This window comes from Cyphomyrmex costatus, unplaced genomic scaffold (assembly GCF_001594065.2).
Source record: "Cyphomyrmex costatus isolate MS0001 unplaced genomic scaffold, Ccosl1.0 scaffold685, whole genome shotgun sequence".
In the NCBI taxonomy this organism is placed as follows: domain Eukaryota; kingdom Metazoa; phylum Arthropoda; class Insecta; order Hymenoptera; family Formicidae; genus Cyphomyrmex; species Cyphomyrmex costatus.
Window position 1 is genome coordinate 1,292,788 of NW_017280250.1, and position 14,275 is coordinate 1,307,062.

General features: G+C 33.1%; 3 protein-coding genes across 5 annotated transcripts in view; 1 reads left to right on the top strand and 2 right to left on the bottom strand.

The window, feature by feature from the left end:
• The first annotated feature begins 2,042 nt into the window (after positions 1-2,042).
• Ntf-2 (nuclear transport factor-2) lies at positions 2,043-4,847 on the top strand. Of its 3 annotated transcripts, none has more exons than XM_018547735.1 (5): positions 2,043-2,212; positions 2,316-2,387; positions 3,003-3,101; positions 3,521-3,628; positions 4,348-4,847. In XM_018547735.1, the coding sequence occupies exons 1-5, from the start codon at positions 2,105-2,107 to the stop codon at positions 4,459-4,461; spliced, it is 501 nt and encodes a 166-aa protein (XP_018403237.1). In that variant the 5' UTR covers positions 2,043-2,104; the 3' UTR covers positions 4,462-4,847. The 3 variants fall into 3 exon arrangements, with proteins under 3 accessions (XP_018403237.1, XP_018403235.1, XP_018403236.1); XM_018547733.1 differs by having other exon boundaries at positions 3,521-3,641; positions 4,348-4,415; XM_018547734.1 differs by lacking the exon at positions 3,521-3,628.
• Positions 4,848-4,902: 55 nt separating this feature from the next.
• Hpd (4-hydroxyphenylpyruvate dioxygenase) lies at positions 4,903-9,395 on the bottom strand. The gene is made up of 12 exons (XM_018547732.1): positions 9,306-9,395; positions 8,996-9,022; positions 8,782-8,844; positions 8,231-8,335; positions 7,943-8,068; positions 7,648-7,737; positions 7,465-7,565; positions 7,113-7,190; positions 6,125-6,359; positions 5,735-5,857; positions 5,539-5,655; positions 4,903-5,404 (listed from the first exon to the last, which is right to left on the bottom strand). The coding sequence occupies exons 1-12, from the start codon at positions 9,306-9,308 to the stop codon at positions 5,330-5,332; spliced, it is 1,143 nt and encodes a 380-aa protein (XP_018403234.1). The 5' UTR covers positions 9,309-9,395; the 3' UTR covers positions 4,903-5,329.
• A 1,956-nt stretch (positions 9,396-11,351) lies between these two features.
• HPS4 (Hermansky-Pudlak syndrome 4 protein) overlaps positions 11,352-14,275 on the bottom strand; it is a 6,455-nt gene continuing 3,531 nt past the window's right edge. Inside the window, exons 8-12 of the mRNA XM_018547757.1 lie at positions 14,096-14,257; positions 13,654-13,982; positions 12,961-13,499; positions 12,516-12,742; positions 11,352-12,178 (exon numbers count right to left, since the gene is read on the bottom strand). Coding sequence (XP_018403259.1) covers positions 12,004-12,178; positions 12,516-12,742; positions 12,961-13,499; positions 13,654-13,982; positions 14,096-14,257 — 1,432 coding nt within the window. The 3' untranslated portion in view covers positions 11,352-12,003. The remainder of the gene's footprint in view (positions 12,179-12,515; positions 12,743-12,960; positions 13,500-13,653; positions 13,983-14,095; positions 14,258-14,275) is intronic.

Sequence of the window (14,275 nt, forward strand, 5' to 3'; positions counted from 1 at the left end):
CGCGCGCCCCTCAGCAGGGGGGGGGAGGGGGAGGGGGACAGAGGTCTGCCCCGGACAGCACAATCGTAGAAGTCGCGCGCCCCTCAGCAGGGGGGGGAGGGGGAGATGGACAGAGGTCTGCCCCGACTTCAAATTTCGTGCATTCTGTTGGACTCAAACGATACCAAGCGCATGCGCACGAGGTCAGACAGCATGAAGAAGGCATACTCGTAGCACTACATGTAGTCGGTATGACAGATTTCCTAACCTGAATAGTCGTCAACTTTAACGCTTAATATCTCGGTTCGTAGGGCAGAGCGACACTTTTTTCTGCCAGATTCTTTCGTTTCGTGCAAAAACGCGTCGAATGAGCCTAGTTTCATTAAAATCGGTGAGGTCGGCCGTTTTCTCCATAAATACCAAACGTCTTTTGAATCTCCAAAAGATATCTAAAAAATACGATAAAAAGATTTCCGACTAAAACATTGAGACAATGAGTAACATGTTCAGTGAATGAGTTACAAAAACCGTTATTATAGTCATATACACAGTTAAATCATTTGCACTTTTTATCGAAGCGAGACGAACGTACGCTCGATCTCGCGTTCAAGACTTTTAAATTCCTACCCGAGTGTCCTCCAAGCTATCATTTTATTTGTATTGTTCACCAAACGTTAAACAGAGGATAACACGATAGCCTTATAGGGACCACTCGAATGGGAATTTAAACGCGCCTCAGGGAGAGAGTGTCGAAGAGTGCAACTATGGTGCAATTACGCCGAATGTTCGAGAAGCTTTCGCGGGCCTTGGCGGCCCGCGTTTTAATTCGATGTATCGCGCGACCTCGCGACGTCGCGATCGCTCGTTTCCTGTCGTACGTTCGATTGTGTTCGACACGAGGGATGTTGCACGGTGCCGCTTCGGGCTCGTATAGAAACTGTAAAGCGGGGAGCACAGACTTTTGCATAACGCATAAACCATATACATAAAGAATTTGATTAGTCCATTGACTCATGCATAAGAAAATGGGCCAATGAAATTCCTTATGCATATGCTTTATGCGTTATGCAAAAGTGTGTGTTGGGGCTTTAACGCATAAAGCATGTGCATAAGGAATTTTATTGGTCCATTTTCTTATGCATAAGTCAATGGACCAATCAAATTCTTTATGTATATGGTTTATGCGTTATGCAAAAGGCTGTGCTCCCCGTTTAAGATTTGAAGCGAAGTCGAAACGGAACGTTCGAGGAGTGTTCATGAGCAGTGTTGCCAGATGGTCCGCATGATAATCCCCTAAATGTATTTTATTTTCCCCTAAAAATCCCCTAAAAATCTTCTACCAAAATCATCTAAAATCCCCTAAAATTCCTTAAACTTTCAAAATAGCTCCCATAGTTAGCATTTCAAAAATCGATTTTAAAATAAAAATTAAAAAATGAGCGAATTTATAAGGATATTTATATTTCATTAGTCACCTAATAGATTTGCTCATTTTTGGGCGTGTTCAGATTCCCACCCGAGTGCTCCCCGGGTGTCATGTCATCCTTGTTTAACATTTGGCAAACATAAGGATAGAAAGATACCTGAGTGGCATTCGGATGTATATGGTTTATGCGTTATGCAAAAGTTATGCGTATGCATAAAGCATGTGCATAAGGAATTTCATTGGTCCATTTTCTTATGCATGAGTCAATGGACCAATCAAATTCTTTATGTATATGGTTTATGCGTTATGCAAAAGTCTGTGCTCCCCGCTTAAGCCTTTTTAAACTGTATTTATTATTATATATATATACACCATATATAGATATATATATATATATATATATATAGGTGCGTTCCGTTTCACACATTATGCACATCATGCGTGAAACGGGACAAGCACACTGGAATATAAATCAGAATTAAAAAAAATAATATATAAAAACTTCTCCGGAAATTTTTAAAATACCCTAAAAAAATCCCCTAAATATTTTTCCCCCTGATGCAACTAAAAATCCCCTAAATTTAGGGGAAAATCTCCTGATCTGGCAACACTGGTTCAGAGACAAGGAGGTGGAGTAGTCTCGTTAATCGGCGTGCTTGATTCTCGCCGCATCGGTCGCAACTGCCGGTCCTCAGCACCATGGCGATGAACGTGCCGTACGAGGCGATAGGCAAGGGCTTCGTCCAGCAGTATTACGCGATGTTTGACGACCCGGCACAAAGGCCAAATCTCATAAACATGTACAATGTAAGACGCGAGCGATCCGTTCCCCGGGACCGTTGCGAGTCCCATCGCTCGGTTCCCTCGCGACTACTCCGGTCTCACGACTGATCGACATAACCTTTTCCAGGCGGAAACATCCTTTATGACGTTCGAGGGCTTGCAGATACAGGGCGCTATCAAAATCATGGAGAAATTAACTGTGAGTAAAGTTTTCTGACACTGTTTCTGAAATTGATTTACGATTACCTATATGCACTCAATTCCTCTTGAGGTGAGAGAGGTGTTTTTCTTCCTTCGAGTTCATCAGAAGGACCTTTTTGCAACTAATCTAGTCTATTTGCTAATGAATTGAGCGTCAAGGATTCAAGAAATTTGTTAGTTCAGTTTAAATATTTTCTTCATAGAGAATGATGATCTTCATAGCTTTTTTTGCAGGAGGCTTGATATTAGTATACATTTATGACTTTCATACTTTCCTGTGTGAGTTTAATATTTGGCTAATTCCATTTGCAAATATAAAACTTTTTGCCAGTTGATTTGATTTATAAATGCCATCAATTTTGAGAATTTCAAAATCAAAGTATAGATGAAGCCAAATAGAAATAATAAGATCTAAATATAGATACAAGATATATATATATAATAATTGTATGTAAACATGTGTGTTAGATTTTGTATTTATATTTTACCAAATATATTTGGCTTGTATATTTAATTTTTCTAATTTAATTTTTTTATTATTAATTATTGTTATTCTAGTTAAAAAATATGTATATTAATACTGATGTTATATCAACTTTCTTTTCTTTTCCAGAGCTTATCCTTTCAAAAAATAAATCGGATAATAACAGCAATTGATTCGCAACCAATGTTTGATGGTGGTGTTCTTATTAATGTTTTAGGAAGGTTGCAGGTAAGGAAAGTAACTAATAAGAATAAATATTTTGTAAAAAGCGTCCAGTATGACAAAATACAATTAATTATATAATAAAGGTAGTGTTAAGTTATACTATAAGAAGTATATGTTATAATTTTTTACAATTTTAAAGTATATATATGAGATTTATGTTTTATACAAAGCCAATCGGTTCAGTAATTTAATTTTTAATTTTTAATAGTTTATAAACCTTGTTTTTTTATATACAAATTTGTACAACAAGAGAAATTACTGGATGTGATGTATTTATTAGAAATAAAATAACTATATAATATATGGGAAATACAGATGGAAATAAAACTATAGGTAGAAATTACAGACGGGAAACAAGTTCTATAATGAAAGGTTTTTATCAATTACCGAAAAGTATTTAGTGATTACTGATGATCGTACAGACTGACGAGGATCAACCTCATGCGTACATCCAGACATTTGTCCTGAAGCCGATCGGTACCAGCTTTTATGTGCAGCATGATATCTTCAGACTTGCGTTACACGACACGGTTTAGGCATCAGGTATCGCAAAAATCTCCTTGTCCGATATTTCATATCATGCATTTGTTGCATATTGTTTTCATTCTATCTTGATTCAGCACAGAATTTCTAGAGCAATAGAACTTCTCAATACAATATCTGCATCCCATTATATAGATTGTGCTAAAAGTTTGTGTTACATTTAAGACCTACTGTGATAACATAACATTTAAATTTTATTAATATTTTTTATGATGTTTGTTTTATTTGTTGCAGTTTGACATTTTTGCGGTATTTTTTACTTATTTTTATTTTTAGTTGTTTTGTATTTCCCTTTTTCAATTTTATTAATCTATTTTGCTTAAAAAGCGTGTATCAAAATAATCATGTTATAAAATGTATAAACATGCATGAAATATATATCTGATTTGGAGGTCTCAGATGTGCAAACCATGAGCGACAAATGATCAGGTTTCTGTGAAAGTTGCACAAATGTATGAATTACTAATTGAATTTGACATATTATAAACAGATAGCTCTCGATATAAGATTAAATTGCTGAACTAATTGGAATAATAATTAGGCTACTATGTAAATTAACATTTAAAAAATCATATTTTTGCATTTGTAACATCAAAAATTGAATCACAATGCTTCAATATAATTAACGTTAACATTGACATTGCTTTATCATATATTTAGTATATATTATTATATGTGTGTACATGTTACTTGCATTTAATTACAGGCAGACGAGGATCCACCACACGCCTTCTCGCAATGTTTTGTGCTGAAACCAATGGGTAATTCATACTATTGTCAGCATGATATCTTTCGCCTTAGTATTCATGATAGCGCATGAACGAGGAAGATCCAGTAAATGCGATGAGCATGTGAACAGACAGGTTGTCGAGCGATAGACATCCTGGAGATCGCGATTAATAAGTGAGCTACCTAATCTCATCGACAATCTTCTCGTCACAATCACATCCTACCTATCCCTATTCTTTCTATAGATATTACAAGTTTTATATGAAGAATATTTCCGCGCTTATATCTTGGCCACGAAAAAAAGAGAGCGAAATGAAACAGCCAATATTACACAGTTTAAGTAATTTCATCACTTTTCCATACAACATATATATACATTCATGCATACACACACATACCCATATTTATATATATATATGTTGTCTGAAAAAACGAATTTACATTTTTTAGAGTTATACGTACTAGCACAACATATACACATAGATGTCTCATTAATCGAAGGAGTTTGATTTTTGACGACATATATCTTTGCATTACTACGCTTTGAAATGTATTGTAACATATTTTACATTTAAAATGCTGTGTATTTTTGTAATACGAAAATGTTGGCCATTAAATACAAGAATACGGAATTAATCGGACAAGTTGATTATCTATTCCACAGACGAAAACGTAAAACCTTGACATTTTCGTCAAATGCGATAAAGCGTACAGCTCTATAACAATGTGAATGCATTATCAATAATAATAGTGGTATGTAGCAGAGTGTTAGATGGTGCTGAATAAATCTCGATGCGGATTTTATATATAATACATAATACACTCTTAATGTGATATCTCATTATATAATTAAAATAATACAATTAAGTACAAAAGTATTCATCCTTCACTCTTTCATAGGATTACTTTATTACGGCTAATAATTCTAATTTTACGAATACATCAATAATATTAATATCCTACAGATTGCCACGTTTTGCTTGTTCCAATTCAATCGCTTCGAACAACGCTTGGAAATTGCCGGCGCCGAAACCCTAAACATGGAGTAGTAAATTAAATTTGTGATTATTTAAGCATTAATTAATTTTTCGAATTTTTAGACTCGTAAATTTTTTGTAAATTTATAGATGTAAAATTAGATGCTATAAACTTTTCCTTTAGTACTTACATTATGGTTGCGTCTCTGTATGACTTCTATAAACAATGTTGGCCGATCTTGCATATTTTTCGTGAATATTTGTAGAAGATATCCATTCTCGTCGTAGTCTATTAGTATCTTTAATTTCTGCAAAGCGATAACAGTCGAAATAACAGTAAACGCGTTTGTACCAGAATTAATTTTAATTCATTATCAATAAAAGTACCTGTAGTATATCCAAGTCCTCCACGATTTTCGTGCCACTGGCTTTTAGGCGGTTTCTGAGCATGCCATAGTAATTATCAGGTACGTCGAGAAACTCCATACCTCTGGCACGCAGATTTGTTATCTATAAAATGTGCGTGAGAATGGATGTGTGGGGAAATTTATTGCGAGCGTGCGACAACATTTTATAAAATATTTTAATTTATATATATTTAAAAATATTAAATTAATATATATGTTAATTATTAATTAGTAAAGATCACGGAATAAAAATGTTAAGAGAATGCGACAAAAAGTTGGTTTTTAAAGTTGCTTTTGTATTGCATAGTTGTATTTTGCATTTGATATGTACATTGTGCATAAATGCGATTTATAACGTTTAATTATTTACCGTTGTAATAATGTCATTGGTATTGAGGGCAATATGCTGTACACCGGCACCACCATAGTACTCGACGTATTCCTGAATCTGAGAACGTTTCTTCCCTGATGCGGGTTCATTGATTGGCATCTTCACTGTTTCCTCCCAATTCGTCATCACGATGGATCGTAACGCGGAATATTGCGTGTGCATCTGCGTATCATCCACTGACCAGAATCTATGAAATTGTAAACAGTCTTCGTACCTGAGAAGGGCAGAAAAAGAGAAATCTTCAGGAATTTGGAAATTTCTAATTTAGAAATTTGATGAAATTCGATGAGTGCAGCATGAATTTTATTTTATTCCGTATTTTATTCTACTTTACATTAATATACTATCGCATAGATAAATATACTATTAATATATTATACTTATATGTATATATACATATATAATACTATTATATATATAATACTATTACAATATCTCTCTTACTAATGAAAATTATAACAAACATTGCTGTTTACTATCAAAAATGAAAATAAGAGGGACTACCTCCATGGCTTTGATCTTATATTATCTAAGGTCATGATCTTGAACAACATTCAAGAAGTTTTAGCCATCGATCGGATACCTTAGATTAGATAATAGTAATACCGACGGTACTACAACTTTCAAGTTTTATAACTAAAAAAGTACTTAATAGAAAAATATTGTGTTGTAGTATTTTCAAGAGTTGTCGAAATAAGGTATAAGAATATGCAGTGAAAAATGGGGAGTTCTATTTAAAAAATTCAAAGTAATCTTGATCTGATCTTGGCTGCTCAAGGTCAAATCAATGCTACTCTCTTATGTTCCCCTTCAAACCTTTTGAAATATTTTTCTTTAAAATTTCTCGTGATTTTCAGAAAATATTTTAATTATAATAAAATGGAACACCCTGTATATACATTTCATTAATATAAACTCTTGTCATTAGTATAAACGTGTTTACGTTCAGAAGTAGTAATTTACATACCATTTCGCAACGGGTTCCATTTGTTTGTCAGGCTGGTTACCCACTACATGATCTACGAAATTTAAATGTAATTGCGGCCTAAAAGAAGCATAGCGATATAGTTCGAAGCTAACCATCGAGTATCTTTCATATTTCTTTCCTTAATATATATCTAGATATATCTTAAAATTTTAAAAATAAGAATAGCCTTTATATTCTAATAAGTAAAACGTTCTTTTCTCTCATCAGATATAGATATTGTAAGATATTATTAAAATACACATATTGTATATATTTTAGTTTTCTTTTTAAAGCGGAGTGGTTTTAACTTAACTAGACCGTTGTATGAGGAATTGCGCTTCTGTATACTCACAATTGATCGAGAAGAGCATCCTTCGATACCCTCACGAAGCCTGGCAAGAAGAAGCCTTTATACTTCGTTCTATCAACAAATGTATGGAGAGTATCACCATACTGATAACAATAACGTTGAATTAATTGACATGTAGAAGACAATAAGATCGCAAATCGTATAAAGAAATATTTTTATATTTACGGTTTTCACAGTGGCCATTCTCACGGTGCCATATTCATCGCTTTCCTCCCATATGTCTCTTACTATTTCGGCGCCCTTCTGCTTAGCAACCTTTACATACATCATATAAAATGTTAATGAAGATAATTTGAAAATTACTTTGCTATCAGTTTCGAATAGAAAAAAAAGTTAAAGCGGCTACTTTTAATTGTTTCTATTTTGTGGAAAGAATATTTCATTTTATAACATGGAAATTCTATTGACAGAGAATTCATATTTTTAAACGAAGAAAAAGCATCTCCTTTATAATATTTACCTTCACAATGGTATCGATATCTTGAACACTGAACGCTACATCTCGCACGCCGTCTCCGTGTCGGGAAAGATGATCCGACATTTCTTCGTTATCAGGTTCATACGGGGATTCGAACATGAACACTATCTATAATTATGATTAGAAAGTTCTATATATCTTAGAAAATAATATCCAAGATTTCGAACACTACTTTTCATCATTAAATAAGTAATTAATTAAAAAATTAAGATATTTTTATAATTTACTGTGCTTATGGATTTGCGCGTGCAAATGTTCAAAATTACTCACTTTGTTCTGTTTGACAATGTGTGTGGCTGTTCGTCTACTGCCGGTTTCCAGACCACGATATCCAAACGGTTCGAATCCCATTCTGCATCGGTAGAAACTGGCGGCCTACAAGGGCAATTGTGTTTTATTTTCACACACACATATATATATATATATATATATACCATATGTGTAAATTACGTTAACTGCAAAAGGACCGGTCTAAAACGTCCGTTTTAATTTATACTCTTTGTTAATATATTGATAATAATATAATTTGTTAAAAAAATTTTTTATTCAATTACTGACCTTTGTTCACATTTTTTCTTATTTTGTTTTATATAAGATATCTTGATACATGGGAAGAATTATAAGAAAGAATTTAGGACATAAAACTAACAAAGTTTTGTTTACATAACTCTCTAAAACTGATAAAATTCCAAAGAGGAAATAGATAAAGAATAGAATCATATTGCATACACAGCATACAATTTATAATTTCTTTTTATTTCTAGATGTATTTTTACGATATCTCCCATGTATTAAGAAATGTTCTGCATATGTAAATTTACCTGCTTTGCATTTCCAACCCAGAATTTTATATAATCGAAACTGAGGAATTTTCCTCCAACCGGCTGAAATAAATGCAGATATTGCATTACATTTTTCTAGTGTAATAGTGATTCTCTTTTTCCTATATAAAAATTCTAAATAGTAATAGTGTGATTCTATTCTATACATATAAAAAAATAACTTGTCCTATCAACTTTTGGCAAGGCTATTTACCTGAGGTCCTTTATCGCTGTAGCTCGTCTGAAAGCAAACGCGAAGAATTTATTTAGATAAATTAATTAAAAAATAAATATTTGTTAGACGATAATAGATATTCCAGCATATCATATTAATGTAAAAATAATAATAATGTAAAAGATAATAATAACGTAAAAATAATAACGATGAGGCATATCATACAAAAAAAATTTTATGTTTGCGAATTATATTGATCAATTGTATATTAGATAAACAATCATGCACTCAATGATTAAATTAAATTGTAAAAATAATTCTAATACCAGGTAACAATTTTTCAACTTACCATGATTTTCGAAGAAAACGGTATAAAAAGTATCTTCTATAAGAATATCGAACGTTCGACTATCACGGTCTGTATCGAGTTCTGCTTTAAATATCGAGCCCACCAGATTGCTATTGGTCTACGGCGAAGGCTTGTTTATGCTACGTTCCTCAGTAGCTTATAAATCACTAGCAACAGCAAGTTTTTTTTTAAATTAAACGTGTCGTTAAAGATTAAAGCTGAGATAGACTCAACGACGTGTTCGAGATGGACTTACCTTTACTGATTAACACAAGGTGACACATTTCTCTGATTATACATTTTGATCCTATATCAAAATATGTACATAAATAAGATTTCCAAAGATTTCCAGGAATGTGTTGATAAAAGTATCTGTTTACAGAAACTTCCGTTTTATTATAGATTGGAATTATAGATATAAACTGCATTTTTAAATAATTCGATTATTACACACAAAGCGATATTATTATTTTCAAAAATATTTCTGTCAGCTTTTTGTTGTTTACAATTTTTTAAGTTGCAGAAAAGAAGTGTATGTTAAAATTTGAGTAATTCATACAAACGCTGTTCCATGATATTGAAGTTGAATAAATAGGCTAAAAAAAGATTTACTGCATTTATATAAAAACCGTAATACACATATAAAGTGCATTCCATGAATACTTAATAAGATCTGTCTTATTCCTTTTATGAATTCAGACAACTGCGAATTGCGTTTATCACATTTGGCATATTAAAATAGTTCTTCTCGTAAATATCTCATTCTTTCTTAAATAGTAAACATATTTACACTGCCCTGCATTAGAATGTAGTTTTTCTGTGCACACACCCTCTAATGCATTTATTCATTTATATCATGTGATATTAGATTAGATACTTTTTTGTGTTGTTTATGTTAAACGATGATGTAGTCGTTGTGACAAATAGCTCGCCCACGTGATTATTAATATTAAATTTCATCCATTTATCAGGAGTATTGTAACATTCGATTATCACTTTAAGAATAAATATATAATTATTTAAATAAATAAATATACATATATAAATAACTTTAACTAGTAACATTATTATATAAAACATTCCGACGCATAAAATGCATCGAAAAATAAATTCAAGAACGTAAAGAGAATGATAAATCACTTTATTATACTTCATTTCAAACAAGAACTATCAGATACAGAGAAAAAAGTCATCAGAGAATGCACGGAATGATATAACATAATTCAACTCTGTTCGCAACAGAAATTTCGATGCAGTTATTAGCATTTAAATTAATTACAATATAATATTTAGAAACATTGCACATCGTTATTATGGAAACTTTTGTGTCGCGGAAGATTTCTACGCGAAGATTTCATCGACATTTCTTTTAAACATTATGAAACAAAAACGGATTAATAATATCGAGACGGCAATGATATTACAAAAAGTAACGCATAAAACGCATAAAATATCTTTACATTAAAATTGACAACGAGTAGATATTTCTTTATTTCTTGTATTATTATTATCGTTTTTATTTTTTCCCTACAAAAGCAAGGGCGACTAGAAATACTGGACGCAGCGCGTTCGTAAATACTGATTTCCGTTTTTGTTTTTGGAGAATATATACTTGGAGAATTTAATAACTATATCTTCTAATAAAACTGAGCGTCTCATTCGCGCTGATTCGATTAAAATACAAATAAGTTATTAATGGCTTGTCACGCGCATGTATATACAATAAATCAGCTTATACAGGATGTCCGAGAATCAATGAAGATATAATGTCGTATCCCACAAAATCTGAAATGAGCCATTTTTAACAATATTCTATAACTTAAAGTAATTTTTAAATAATAAAAATAGCAAATATTTATAGCAATTATATAGACCGTGAATAATAAATATTAAATAAAAATCTTACTAACAATAAGATAAAATTGTTTCAAAAATTAAATTACGGACAATATGTTATATTATTTATTTTCACTTTTGAAGTCTGATTCCCGAAAGACTTCTCATTTCTAATGACTTATAAATCAGAATCTACTGAGATATGCCTTATAAATCTTATGATATACTAATGGGTAAAAAATTTTAAAACTTTAAGTTTTAAAAACATATATGTGGTGCGTTCGGAGAGTGCGCTATTGCTTTATTTTCTCCTTATTTTATGTTTAATAAACAATAAAAATAAATAAAATAATATAATAGCGCAGAAAGCGCGCTCCTCAAATGGAACCATAATTCCATCTACTTTCCGTCGATTCTAAGACATCTTATATACAATAACATATATAACATATATAAATAACATTTGTTGTAATATCGGTTTGCATGATTGATGAAATGGTAAAGTACAAACGTATTGGTCGACGATCCGCTATCGTAGAAAATTTCTTGACCGATCTTACACAATAGAAATTACGTAGGTACATTGCAGCGGTATATAAAAACTCTTCGATCTTCCACCGATTCTTCCGGAATTACGCTCGGAAATTACATTGGAAAATCACAGATTACAAAAATATACGTAGAAAAACATTCCCGTATATCTCTCGTTAAAATTATCCCATCAAAGTAACGTTCGATTCTTTTTTCTTGTACTGGATATGATAATTTTCTCTCACCAAGTGTAAATAAGCGAAATCGTGAACGTATGCATTATCCTCCTCCTTTTTGATAAAAAAAAGAATAAGAAATAACGCGCAGTTCTTTACAGTAGTACGATCCCGTGATCTCTTTCCAATCGACGTTTCGCTTTGAGAGCCACGATCCCCATTAGATCTGCCGGGGTGGGAAGTGCCGCAAAAGCACTCGGTGCTACTGCTTGCTGATAGAAAACTTCTACTCCTCCGCTCTGGTTACCGTAAACCACTGTGTCTTCCGTTCTACTCAATAAAAATATTCCATGATGTTAAACTTTTAACTAAGCAAACTCGACTTTTTCATCATAAATAATATATTTGCTATTCACGTAATGTTATAAGAATTTCTTAATTTTCTGCGAATTTATCCAACTTATAACTGGCAAAATAAATCTTATAAATCATGAAATAAAACAAAAAGTCATAACTATTTTAATACAATCTTAAGGACACACAATACTAAATTAAAATACACGAACTAAAATTTTCGCGAATGAAAAAGACGAGAAGAGGTCTCAAGGAATATAAATTGAATGTAAGAAACAATGAATTTGTTTAGTTTTTAAAGCTTTATAATTACCTGACGATAATATCAGTCAAACTGCTAGCTTGCGTAAATCTGTCGTGAAGGCAGGACACGATATCTAATTCGGTAACTCCCCAGAGTCCAGAACGTTGCACTGTGTCCCACTGTGGGTCCACACTCAGAATACTGTACAACTCCTTGTTCTCCGTTGATGGCAGCGGTTCCAAACACTGTTGCAGACGTGTTTCAAGTTTGCCCAATGTGCTCACGCAAGTATGCCACTACAAGAAACAAATTATTAGTTATTATTTCTACAATTATATCTTTAGAAGAATAACACATAGAAAATATTTTGGACAATTTTATTTCATAATTCTTTAATTTTATTAATTTTTTAAAAAATATTTTGTTATAGTATTGCCCATCAAAAATAATCTTCCGTAATTTTCATCATATTTTGTCCTAAATCTAATGACTTTTATAAAATATTTGCATTTACCAAAGCATGTATTAAATCCGGATTGTTCGCAGTGCCATTCTCCATCAGCAGCACCAACACCATATTCTGATAACCGCAAAGAAAGAGTTCGGTTTTGACGAGGCAGGTGGTGGGCTCGTCCTTGTTAACCCAATCTTCATCCAACTCATCCTCCCCGTCGCTTGCTTCCTTTCCGACGGACTCCAACTTCTGCCTAATCAACTGATTCGTCATCGTCGTCGTGGCTATTGCTACGCCACTAGAAAATCCGGATAGATCGCGGAATTCGCTCGGCGTGGTCTCGCGGCTACAGAAACCGCTAGTTCGCTCGTCAGCCAGTAAACTCAGTTTTGACATCAGCGGCGTCAACTGTAAACCGTCTAGTTTCCGTCTTTGTGGAAACTCAAACGAGCTTCCTACACCACCGCACTCCGACATCGATTTTCGTCGATCATCGCCGTTGGACACCTCAGCGACGACGTTGAGTGGTTTCAGCGGTAAACTCATCGATCTCTTGTATGTCTCTTGCTTGCTCTTGTCGTATCCAAGATTGGCGCATTCTAAAGATTTATGTTTAAAACAAATGTTTGAAGCATATTCGAATATTCACGACGCTACTATTGCTATCGCTTTTTACTCCTCTTTTCTTACTCTTCTTTTTATATTAAAAAATATTTTTGCAAGTTTTTTAGTTTAGGAGTTAGAATAACATACCTTCGCGAGCATCCATCGTGATTGAATTCTGGCTACTATTTATCGGCAATTTCGCGCTCGTCAGACCGCTCAGTAAATCCCTTGATTGTAGATTGTCATCGTCGCCACGGCGTTCATAAACGCCATCGCCATTATCACACAACTCCTCGCAATGGGAAGCGATGTATTGCTCGTACAATGATTGCGAGACTGGTAGACCATCGTATCGGAAGACAGGATAACAAGGATCAACGATAGTGCGCGAATGTCGTATATTATTTCTGGTGAGTTTCTGCCGAGGTGAATTCGAGTTGTGGTCATCCGGTGAGGCTTCATTTAATTTACATAGTCTGTTATAATAATACAATGTAATAGTAAAATAAGATAATTACAAAACATTCATTTTAAATATTGAGTATAATAATTTAGTAAGCGAGTAATTAAAGTGTTAATTCTCAATTACATTTTGTCTAACTCCGCTTGATGAGCCCTAGGAATACCGTTCAAGCGCGGTTTAATTGATGACGTCAAGTCTGGGAGGCTCATGCTTTTTCTGTCAGGATCCTTCCTCTTCATCATGTTTTTCTTTGAAGTGGCGTTTCTCAACTTGTTCAAACGTTTGCACCTGTTATATATATATATA

Excerpts from the sequence above, each read along its gene's own strand:
- Ntf-2 (XM_018547735.1), top strand. The coding sequence starts at position 2,105 with ATGGCGATGAACGTGCCGTACGAGGCGATAGGCAAGGGCTTCGTCCAG. Across the intron at positions 2,213-2,315 it reads ATCTCATAAACATGTACAAT|GCGGAAACATCCTTTATGAC; the intron begins GTAAGACGCGAG and ends AACCTTTTCCAG. Across the intron at positions 3,102-3,520 it reads ATGTTTTAGGAAGGTTGCAG|ACTGACGAGGATCAACCTCA; the intron begins GTAAGGAAAGTA and ends ATGATCGTACAG.
- Hpd (XM_018547732.1), bottom strand. Across the intron at positions 8,336-8,781 it reads GGGTTGGAAATGCAAAGCAG|GCCGCCAGTTTCTACCGATG; the intron begins GTAAATTTACAT and ends TTGCCCTTGTAG. Across the intron at positions 6,360-7,112 it reads ATGGAACCCGTTGCGAAATG|GTACGAAGACTGTTTACAAT; the intron begins GTATGTAAATTA and ends TGCCCTTCTCAG.